The sequence below is a fragment of the Marmota flaviventris genome, chromosome 15, assembly GCF_047511675.1.
Source record: "Marmota flaviventris isolate mMarFla1 chromosome 15, mMarFla1.hap1, whole genome shotgun sequence".
Taxonomy (NCBI): Eukaryota; Metazoa; Chordata; class Mammalia; order Rodentia; family Sciuridae; genus Marmota; species Marmota flaviventris.
The window spans coordinates 37,228,744-37,240,847 of NC_092512.1; the positions used below are offsets into that span (position 1 = coordinate 37,228,744).

The 12,104-nt window shown below is 35.1% G+C and overlaps 1 protein-coding gene across 10 annotated transcripts in view; it reads right to left on the reverse strand.

The window, feature by feature from the left end:
- Vps13b (vacuolar protein sorting 13 homolog B) overlaps window positions 1-12,104 on the reverse strand; it is a 757,361-nt gene that overhangs the window by 400,525 nt on the left and 344,732 nt on the right. For 9 of the 10 annotated variants that reach the window (XM_071602212.1, XM_071602213.1, XM_071602214.1 and 6 more), the window contains one exon: window positions 3,857-3,984. In XM_071602212.1, coding sequence (XP_071458313.1) covers window positions 3,857-3,984 — 128 coding nt within the window. Of the gene's footprint in view, window positions 1-3,856; window positions 3,985-12,104 lie in introns of those variants that run through there. The other variant, XM_071602218.1, reaches the window with a different exon arrangement.

Genomic DNA, 12,104 nt, shown 5'->3' on the forward strand with positions numbered 1-12,104 from the left:
AACCAAAGGCCAAATGTTTCCTTTGATATGAGGATGCTGACTCATAATGGCTATAGTTGTGTGCATGGGAGGAATGGAGGAATTTTAGATAGGGCAAAAAGGGAGGGAGGGGAGGGAGGGGAAGGGAGGAGGCAAGGGGGTAAGAATGATGGTGGAATGACTTAGACATCATTACCCTAAGTACATGTATGAAGACACGAATGGTGTGAAAGTACTTTGTGTACAGTCAGTAACTTGAAAAATTGTGCTCTTTATGTGTAATATGAAATGAATTGCATTCTGCCATTATGTATAACAAATTAGGATAAATAAATAATTTAATTAAAAAAGAGGTGTTCCACCCATGATATTTCATATCTGGGCACATGGGTTTTTTCCTGCTAGACCACAAGAACTAATGTTTATTTTGTCTCCTGAACATATAATAAGACACATAACAGAAAGCAGGAGCTGAATATACAAATTAATGAAAGGAATAATAAATGGAGAGAAAGATTACATACTGTGATGTATTATTAATCAAATTGCTTTTTTAAATAATAAGTTTATACTAGAGTGTTAAAAGATTAACATGTTCTTTATTCTTGGGTACTTCTATTTCAACAGGAATATTTTATAACTCTAATAATTATCACAAAGGACATACAGAACTTCAGAAAGCCAAGATTATATTTAGCAGCATACTACTTTCTAGAAATTTCTCATATTACATTCTACCTCCTCAGGGCTACCACTGAGAAGTGTACAAGTAATTAATTTGAAAGACACATAAGATCCAAAAGATCTGTATAGTCCCATCATAGTAAAACTTCACATATGTAAGTATCAAATATATAAATACATTGTGTATGTGTGGGTATACAAATGAATGTAGGCTAAATTTGTTTTCCAATATTTTTCTATCAAAACACTTCTACTAGAACAGAGCAGGAAAACTGTACAGAAGAAAAAAAGAAGATATGCAACTTAGAAAAGCTACATACTAAAATCAAAAGAAAGCAATTTATATATGTTTAAAAACCAAAATTAAAGAGAAAAGTTTTCTATGAAAGTGTATTAATCATCAAAAAAGTCTCTGGAAAGAGGCAAAGTATGTTTTTCCTAGTAGAATTTGTAAGTCCCAATTTAGCAAAAAATACTACTAATCTTACACACATCAAGCTTAGTGTGCTAGAAAACGCCTGAGTTATAAGGAAAAGCACCAGGGAGTGATCCAATAATATTTGAATTATTCCTTTCTGTCATGAAATATTATTTGTGTCAAGCCATAACTTACAATTTCAAATTGTACTATGATCAGATAAGCTCCCTGTTACATCATTACAGTAGAAAGATGTCCTCTTAATTTACTCATGTTTAGAACTACTAACTCATTAATTCAATATTTAAATTGTCTTGAATACTAAATACATCACAGATTACTTTTAGTAGAGAATTACTAAAATAATATATAACAAGATTTGTGAAATATGGATCAGAAATAAAAATTACTTATTTTATTGGCAATTTAACACATACAAAATATCCAAAGCACCTATAGGAGCACATAAGATTCTGGGAGGCATTGTGGAGAAACAAATAGGCAAGGTTTACTTTCTTATAAGTACAGACTGGAGCAAGCTAAGAATACAGATTGAGTTTGATCAAATTGAGAAAGAATATGTGACTGGTAGAACTGCCATGAAGTATTCTCATTTTCATCAGTAATGGGTTTCCACTGACAATAAAGATGTTAGCAAAAGAAAAACTATATGTTATTAAGCTACATGAAGCATAGGAGATCTACCTTGAAGGGATAATTATGGGTATGGGAGTGGAAGTTGAGTGATTTACAATGAAAGAGATGGTAAGGAGACAGTGTTTTATAGAAAGACTAACATTGACTATATGTGTTCAGCACCACCTTAGAGTAATATGTATTTCCGGCTTCTATAATCACAATGTAAATGAAACTGATGTTTTCACATTTATGTAGATCTTTCCTATATGTTGTCATCACTGCACTAATGGATGTTGCTGGGGAGAAGGAGATTTGAATCAACACAAGGAGTTATTAAGATATAATTAACAATAAAAGACTGCATGTGGTGTGAGACTGGTGAGACTTAGCTGATACTTGTGAAGGCATATTCCTACAAACCAAAGAGTCAGAACAACGCTACTGTGAAGAAATGACAAGGCACCTTTACTCAGACAGAGTACTCTTCTTTCAATTTTCTCATGAGCAGTCTGTTCAGAAAAAGAGAGGCTGTAAAGAACTAACCCAGGTTACTAGCTCTTGTATCAATATTATTTAAAATACACACTCTCACTGTCATTTTACAAATGGAGACATATAAAAAGCATTAGTTACAGGTGAATTTAAATGTAGCAATTAATCTGACTATATTACTGTTATGCTATAAAATGTGTCCGTATCTGTGTGCATTAGCTTTCTGTGCTGTATAACAAATCACCAAAAATATGGCAGATAAAAACAATATGCATTTATTATTCTGCAGTCTCTGTAGGTCAACAATCTGAGTATGGCTTAGATGGGGACTCAGACAGACTTTCAAAAAATTACTATTAAGTTTGCCATCCGTATTTTCTCCTAGAAGCTAACCTAGGGAAGAATACACTACAAAGCTTACCGTGTGTTGGCAGAGATAATTTCACCACATGTTTAGGATTAGTGTGAGTATAACACAGACAAAGTACTCTTAGAAAATGACTGAAATTCCATTTAAGCAATGAAGTTTTTTGTTAAAGCTCTTTTATTTTGATTAAGAGTCACATGTTGTTTGAATGCTGTATTTAATTGGAAGTAAAGGGAAAAGAAACTGAGAGCCAAGTGTATATTTTTCCTCAATAGTTACTGTCCAACATGTTTACTCTTTCTGGAATACTTCATTGCTTCCTGTAAAACCAAGATTTTTATCTGTTATTACTTCTCTCCAGCTAAAAGAACACCCTTTTCTGTAGAAATAAAGTTCTCTTTTCATGTATTTATTGCGATATGTGTGTGTTTTCTGAGATTCTTAAATTAGGGCTTGCTTGTCAAATGTAAATTTGAAATGTCAGCTTTGAGGGCTGAAAATTACTGTAACTTTTTAGGTCTTATAGTTTGCTCTCATTGCTAAGGTGGGAAAAATTTTCTTCTTTAACTTTTTGCATCTTAGGCAGAACGAAAAAACCCTAATAGTTAGTATATTATTGTTTGTTTCACATAAAATTTCATAAAGATGTCCCTAGCATTGGTCTTCCATATTGTATACAGAGGAAAGATTCTATATAAAACCTGTAATTTGCAACTGTTCAATTACTTTTATCTAATTCCTATGAGATCAGACTATCATATAATTAAATATATTTTCACCAGTTTAAGTATCATCTGGAAGGAGGATAATTTAAAAAAGATGATACACATTTCAAAGTGAAAATCAATAAGAAAATTTAGTAACAATAAAATAAAGAAATAACTAATAATTTTCATATTTAAATTTATAATTAGGTAAGAAAGCAATTAGATAACACTTTTAGGTTAATTTAATTCCAATTAATAATCTATATCAGTTATACTAAGTGTGATTTTGCACTGAGTTTTAAAATCTTTAATAATATTTAAAAAAAACAAAAACTAGAAAGAACAAAAAATTTTAAAGAAGAATCTCAAAATGTGTAAATTTTTATACGGCATATGTTTCATATAATTTTGTTGATACTAAGTAAAGTACCAACAGTTTTCAACTAAACTGTGGAAATGAGATAGTTTACATGAGTGTTACTTGTGTGACAATTTTTACCAATGTTAATAATGTAAAAAATTAAAAATACTATTACAGAAACTAGAGTCATATCATAAATTTTATTTTACCTGTAGTGTGAGACTCTTCACTGCATTCCATACTATTCCAATAAATTCTTTCATTCTTTCTTCAGGACTTCTACAGCCCTCAGATATATTAAACATGGCTTTCACAGGAACTGATAAGGGTCGGGATTCTAAGGATAAAAATGATTAATTATTTGACAGATGTATAACTTTTAATTTCACAAAACTATAAAGAAAGTATTTCAAGACTATTTCCTTGCTTAAAATATCACCTCTATATGAGATTATAAAAGTCTTGTTTGATCATTTTATCTTATAGAATTACAGTTTTTCACAATATTCAAGGTATTCGTAACTGGAAGGTGGACTTGAGTATGATGTTCTATTTATTGACTACATAGAGAATGCATTTGTGAAATTCATTAAGTTGTAACTAAATTTATTCATTTCTCAGTACGAAAATAATACTTCAATAAAAGAAAACGGACCTTCCCACATGTGAAATTTTCAGATAACAAAACCTTATCTATAGAACCAATATGATAAAGAGATTTTTAAATTAATTAATTTATTTTACAGTAGAATTAAATAATTTATTTTGACATCTTGTACACCAATGGAGCACAACTTCTCATTCCTCTGGCTATACATGGTGCAAAGTCATTCTAGTAACGTAATCATACATGTATATACGGTAATAATGTCTGTATCAAAGTAATTTTCATGTTAACAAAAAGATGAACATAGAAAGCAGATTTTGTAGTAAAATCAAATGTTATATTTTACTCTTACTAAAAATCTGCTCGGGCGGATCCAACATGGCGGCGGGCACGGAGGTATCAAGTCTATGACCTCTCCAGCTGCGCGGGCATAGGGAGTATTATATCGTCTAAATGCTGTTGGCTCAAGATCACTAGGCATTGCTGAGTTAATGTGGATCTGGGGCGAACAGTCTGGGCCTCTCAGAACACACACTGAGCCCGTAGGGGCCGAATTCAGGCTCCCATTCACCCGCATCTCGCAGACAAACTGCTCTGGCTCAGTGCTAAAGAACCCGTGGAAGTCCTGACCCGCCAGCCGCTGCCCGCGAGACTCGCCCGTCGGCCGCCCGCCAGCAGCCCCCACGACTGGGCAGCTAGCCTCTGAGGCGCAGCTCAGCAGGACCAGCGCAGGGACTCTAGGAACAGGTCGGCCGACGGAATTCCTTCCCAGCGGAATCCACTTTAGCAGGTGTGTGACTCCCACCCCCTCCAGATACAAGCAGCCAGGAAACCTCGGGAATCTCGCCGGGGGCGTGTCTGTAGGGAAGCAGAGGGGATTCCCGATCCCCAACTCCCCTTACCACAGCAGCCACACCCAAGGTCTTAGCCGCCAGTTTCCGGGGTCATGTCCACCAAAGGGGTCCGGAAAAATTAAACTGTTGGTCCCCAGATCACTGCACCACAGCACTGGGGCTTAGATGAATGACAGAGAGAGTGCTCAGTCGTTAGGGAAATAGGACACGCGGTGGGGCTGCAAGTGTTACCAGATCTTTGGGGAACTGCCTCCGGTGAACAGGACCTGGCTGGCTGGCTGGCAGGAGGAAGCGGGGGAGGGGCCAGAGAAGTGAAATGGCTCTGGACTAACAGGATTGAGAGACTCCCAGGAGCCGCCTTACAGGGATTGCTATCGGCACATAGAGGGCAGAAGCTCGGCTCGGAGGGCACAGCTCCGCCTACTGGAAGAGAAGAAAATGGATCTCTAAGACTTCAATTTTTTTTTCTTTTCTCTCTTTGTTCTTTTCTCCCCTTTTCCTTCTTTCTTTCTTTCCTGTTTCAAGTTTTTTGTTCTTTCCATTCTCCTCTAATCTATCTATCTCTCTCCTTCTTCGTTTTTAAGAGCACCTACCTTCCCCTACCCCCCAACTTTCATCCCAAGCATTACGTCTTCCATTACGTGTAACTGTCTAAATGCAAATAGGTGAATGTTTTGAGGCTGTCTATATGGCTCCTAGATACCTAGCTACTACCAACACCCTGATCCAATCACCTGTTGGTATCCCCCTTCAGGAGAGCAACCTTCTAAAGTAGCCAAGACATAGGAACCCTCATACCATCATAGCACCTAACCTACACATAAAGTTCTAAGAACAGACAACAAATCACTATATGCATACAGAATCCAGAAGCCTTTTATGAATTGAATGAACCAGCTTTAAAGTACAATAAAGCCCAACATTTCTAGGCATAGACTCTCACCACAAAGGAGAGACAACAGAGATGTACAAAACCAAAACAAATTTATAGGAGAAAGCAGAAACACAGCAGTCAAACAGAGCTGGAAAATAACGTGAACAACATGAAAAAACAAGGGAAAAAAGGATTACAAACAATGCAGGACAACTTAAATCTACAGGAGGACCTAGAGGCATCAGAAAAATGGACAGAGAAAGAACTCAAGGCATACCTAACTCAGATGGAACGGAATATTAGAGAAGAAATGAGACAGCAAGTCCAAGCAATGAAAGTATATTTTGAAAACGAATTAAACAAACAAATTCAAATGGTAAAAAATGAGCTCTACCAGGAGATAGACATTTTTAAAAAAAATCAAACAGTAATCCTAGAAATGCAGGAAACCATAAACCAAATTAAAAACTCAAACGAGAATATTACAAATAGACTAGTACAAGTAGAAGTCAGAACATAAGATAATGAAGACAAAGTTTATCAACTTGAAAAGAATATAGTCAACACAGAAAGGATGCTTAAAACTCACAAGCAATCTATCCAAGAGATATGGGATGTCATAAAAAAACCAAACTTGAGAGTCATTGGAATAGAAGAAGGTATAGAAGTTCAAACCAAAGGAATGGACAACCTATTAAATGAAATAATCCTAGAAAACTTCCCAGATATGAAAGATGGAATGGATTGCCAAATCCTGGAAGCCTACAGGACCCCAAACATTCAAAACCGTAACAGACCAACTCCAAGAGACATAATTATGAAGATATCCAACATACAGAACAAGGAGAGAAAATTAAAAGCTACGAGAGAAAGGAGGCAGATTACATTCAGGGGTAAACCAATTAGGTTAACGGCTGATTTTTCATCACAGATGTTGAAAGCGAGAAGATCCTGGAACAACGTATTTCAAACGCTGAAAAATAATGGATTCCAATCAAAAATACTGTATCCAGCAAAATTAAGCTTCAGATTTGACAATGAAATTAAAATATTTCACGATAAACAAAAGTTAAAAGAATTCACAGCCAGAAAACCAGCACTGCAAGGCATTTTGAGCAAAATACAACAAGAAGAGGAATTGAAAAATAGCACCCAAAACTAACAGTGGGAGGTATCTCAGTAAAGGGGGAGAAACATAACCGAAGAGGAAAAACTAGCCAAACTAAAATAAATAAATAAGTAAACATGACTGGAAGTACAAACCATATTTCAATAGTAACCTTAAATGTTAATGGCTTAAATTCACCAATCAAGAGACATAGGCTACTAACCTGGATTAAAAAAACAGATCCAACAATATGCTGCCTTCAGGAGACTCATATGATAGGAAAAGACATACACAGGCTGAAGGTGAATGGATGGGAAAAATCATACCACTCACATGGCCCTCGGAAGCAAGCAAGAGTAGCCATACTCATATCGAATAAAATCAACTTCAAACCTAAGTTAATCAAAAGGGATAAAGAAGGACACTATATACTGTTAAAAGGAACCATCCACCAACAAGACATAACAATTATCAATATGTATGCACCAAATAATGGTGCTGCAACGTACATAAAACAAATTCTCCTCAAGTTCAAGAGTCAAATAGACTACAACACAATAATTATGGGTGACTTCAACACAACGCTCTCTCCATTAGACAGATCCTCCAGACAAAAGCTGAATAAAGAAACTATAGAACTCAATAACACAATCAATAACCTAGACTTAACCGACATATATAGAATATATCAACCATCATCAAGTGGATACACGTTCTTCTCAGCAGCACATGGATCTTACTCAAAGACAGACCATATACTATGCCATAGGGCAACTCTTAGTAAATATAAAGGTGTGGAGATAATACCATGCACTTTATCTGATAATAATGGAATGAAACTGGAAATCAATGATAAAGAAAGGAAGGAAAAATCCTGCATCACCTGGAAAATGAACAATATGTTACTGAATGATCAATGGGTTACAGAGGACATAAAGGAGGAAATCAAAAAATTCTTAGAGATAAACGACAATACAGACACAACATACCGGAATCTATGGGGCACAATGAAAGCAGTTTTAAGAGGGAAATTCATTTCCTGGAGTTCACTCCTCAAAAAAAGAAAAAACCAACAAATAAATGAACTCACACTTCATCTCAAAACCCTAGAAAAGGAAGATCAAAACAACAGCAAATGTAGTAGAAGACAAGAAATAATTAAAATCAGAGCGGACATCAACAAAATTTAAACGAAAAAAAAACCATTGAAAAAATTGATAAAACTAAAAGTTGGTTCTTTGAAAAAATAAATAACATCGACAGACCCTTAGCCACGCTAACAAAGAGAAGAAGAGAGAGAATTCAAATCACTAACATACGGGATGAAAAAGGCAATATCACAACAGACACCACAGAAATACAGAAGATAATTAGAAAGTATTTTGAAACCCTATATTCCAATAAAATAGAAGATAGTGAAGATATCGATAAATTTCTTAAGTCATATGATCTGCCCAGATTGAGTCAGGAAGACACACACAATTTAAACAGACCAATAACAAAGGAAGAAATAGAAGAAGCCATCAAAAGACTACCAACCAAGAAAAGCCCTGGACTGAATGGGTATACAGCGGAGTTTTACAAAACCTTCAAAGAAGAATTAATACCAATACTTTTCAAGCTATTTCAAGAAATAGAAAAAGAAGGAGCTCTTCCAAATTCATTCTATGAGGCCAACATCACCCTGATCCCGAAACCAGACAAAGACACTTCAAAGAAAGAAAACTACAGACCAATATCTCTAATGAACTTAGATGCAAAAATTCTCAATAAAATCCTGGCGAATCGAATGCAAAAGCATATAAAAAAAATTGTGCACCATGATCAAGTAGGATTCATCCCTGGCATGCAAGGCTGGTTCAATATACGGAAATCAATAAATGTTATTCACCACATCAATAGACTTAAAGATAAGAACCATATGATCATCTCGATAGATGCAGAAAAAGCATTTGACAAAGTACAGCATCCCTTTATGTTCAGAACACTAGAAAAACTAGGGATAACAGGAACTTACCTCAACATTGTAAAAGCTATATATGCTAAGCCTCAGGCTAGCATCATTCTAAATGGAGAAAAACTGAAGGCATTCCCTCTAAAATCTGGAACAAGACAGGGATGCCCTCTCTCACCACTTCTGTTCAACATAGTTCTCGAAACACCGGCCAGAGCAATTAGACAGACGAAAGAAATTAAAGGCATAAAAATAGGAAAAGAAGAACTTAAATTATCACTATTTGCGGGCGATATGATTCTATACCTAGAAGATCCAAAAGGGTCTACAAAGAAACTACTAGAACTAATAAATGAATTCAGCAAAGTGGCAGGATATAAAATCAACACGCATAAATCAAAGGAATTCCTGTATATCAGCGACAAATCCTCTGAAATGGAAATGAGGACAACCACTCCATTCACAATATCCTCAAAAAAAATAAAATACTTGGGAATCAACCTAACAAAAGAGGTGAAAGATTTATACAATGAAAACTACAGAACCCTTAAGAGAGAGATAGAAGAAGATCTTAGAAGATGGAAAAATATACCCTGTTCATGGATAGGCAGAACTAACATCATCAAAATGGCGATATTACCTAAAGTTCTCTACAGGTGTAATGCAATGCCAATCAAAATCCCAACAGCATTTCTTGTAGAAATAGATAAAGCAATCATGAAATTCATATGGAAAAACAAAAGACCCAGAAGAGCAAAAGCAATTCTAAGCAGGAAGTGTGAATCTGGAGGTATAGCGATACCAGATTTCAAATTGTACTATAGAGCAATAGTAACAAAAACAGCATGGTACTGGTACCAAAACAGGCAGGTGGACCAATGGTACAGAATAGAGGACACAGAAACCAATCCACAAAATTAGAACTTTCTTATATTTGATAAAGGGGCTAAAAGCATGCAATGGAGGAAAGATAGCAGCTTCAACAAATGGTGCTGGGAAAACTGGAAATCCATATGCAACAAAATGAAACTGAATCCCTTTCTCTCGCCATGCACAAAAGTTAACTCAAAATGGATCAAAGAGCTTGATATCAAATCAGAGACTCTGCACCTGATAGAAGAAAAACTTGGCTCCGATCTACATATTGTGGGGTCGGGCTCCAAATTCCTTAATAGGATGCCCATAGCATAAGAGTTAATAACAAGAATAAACAAATGGGACCCACTTAAACTAAAAAGTTTTTTCTCAGCAAGAGAAACAATAAGAGAGGTAAATAGGGACCCTACATCATGGGAACAAATTTTTACCCCTCACACTTCAGATAGAGCCCAATATCTAAAATATAAAAAGAACTCAAAAAATTAAACAATAAGATAACAAATAACCCAATCAACAAATGGGCCAAGGACCTGAACAGACACTTCTCAGAGGGGGACATACAATCAATCAACAAGTACATGAAAAAATGCTCACCATCTCTAGCAGTCAGAGAAATGCAAATCAAAACCACCCTCAGATACCATCTCACTCCAGTAAGATTGGCAGCCAGTATGAAGTCAAACAACAACAAGTGCTGGCGAGGATGTGGGGAAAAGGGTACTCTTGTACATTGCAGGTGGGACTGCAAACTGGTGAGGCCAATTTGGAAAGCAGTATGGAGATTCCTGGGAAAGCTGGGAATGGAACCACCATTTGACCCAGCTATTGTCCTTCTCGGACTATTCCCTGAAGACCTTAAAAGAGCGTACTACAGGGATACTGCCACATCGATGTTCATAGCAGCACAATTCACAATAGCTAGACTGTGGAACCAACCTAGATGCCCTTCAATAGACGAATGGATAAAAAAAAATGTGGAAAGATGCAAAGGTTACACAATCTGAAACTCAATTGTACACCGTTTTTAATAAATAAAAGGTTTTTATTTTTATTAAAAATCAAACTACTACTTCCACCTTAAATGTCCTTTCCTCTTAGAAATGTTAACTGATTTTGCAAAATTAGATTTGGTCCTTTCTCTATTATCTGATAAAATTCAAAGAATTATGTATAACATATAATTCTTAGTGGTATAATATTAAAGAAAAATAGCAGCTAAGCAGAGTGATAATGTATAGCAATAAGTGATATTAGTTAGTGGCTGGATTTTTACAATACACTCTCATTTATGCCCAACTATTCTTATTCTTACAGTGAAAAATAATATTTTTGTACATATTTATTAATATGCCACTAGTTGAATTAGACTAAAAAAACAAACACACAAAGTCAAGAACACAGAATTAAGTAACAATATTTTTGCCTCTAAATTTCAATGAATGACTAATACAAAAATATTCCTTTATCTCTTTAGGTAGCACTCAAATCTGGTAACAATTTTTCAAAATCATCATGTCAAAAATTTCTGTTCTCATTTTGAAGGCTTGAGTAATGATGTTAGTGATTAAATGGTTAACTTTAATATTATATTAATATGAATATACTAATGGAACCAAATACTAATATTCAATACCAAACAGTTGTGTTCTTAAAATTCAAGATTTTCAAAATAATCTGTTGCAAATACAATTAAGGAAAAATGCTGGCAAGGATGTGTGTGTGTGTGTGGGGGGGTACACTCATGAATTGCTGGTGGGACTTCAAATTAATATAACCACTCTGAAGAGCTATGACCCAGCTATCCTACTCCGTGGTATTTATCCAACAGAACTAAAATCAGCATACAGTTATATAGCACATCAATATTTATATCACCACAGTTCATTAAAGCCAAGTTATGGAACCAGGCTAGGTGTTCCTCATTCTGTTTAGCTGCTATTTTTGTTTAATATTATACCATGAAGAATTATATGTTATACATAATTCTTTGAATTTTGTCAGATTATAGAGAAAGGACCAAACCTAATTTTGCAATATCAGTTAACATTTCTAAAAGGAAAGGACATTTAAGGTGTAAGTAATAGATTGATTTTGATAAAAATCAAAACTATTGTTTGATTTAAAAAAAGGTGTGCAATTGAGTTTCAAATGGAAAAAGAAAATAGATTAATAGACTAATTG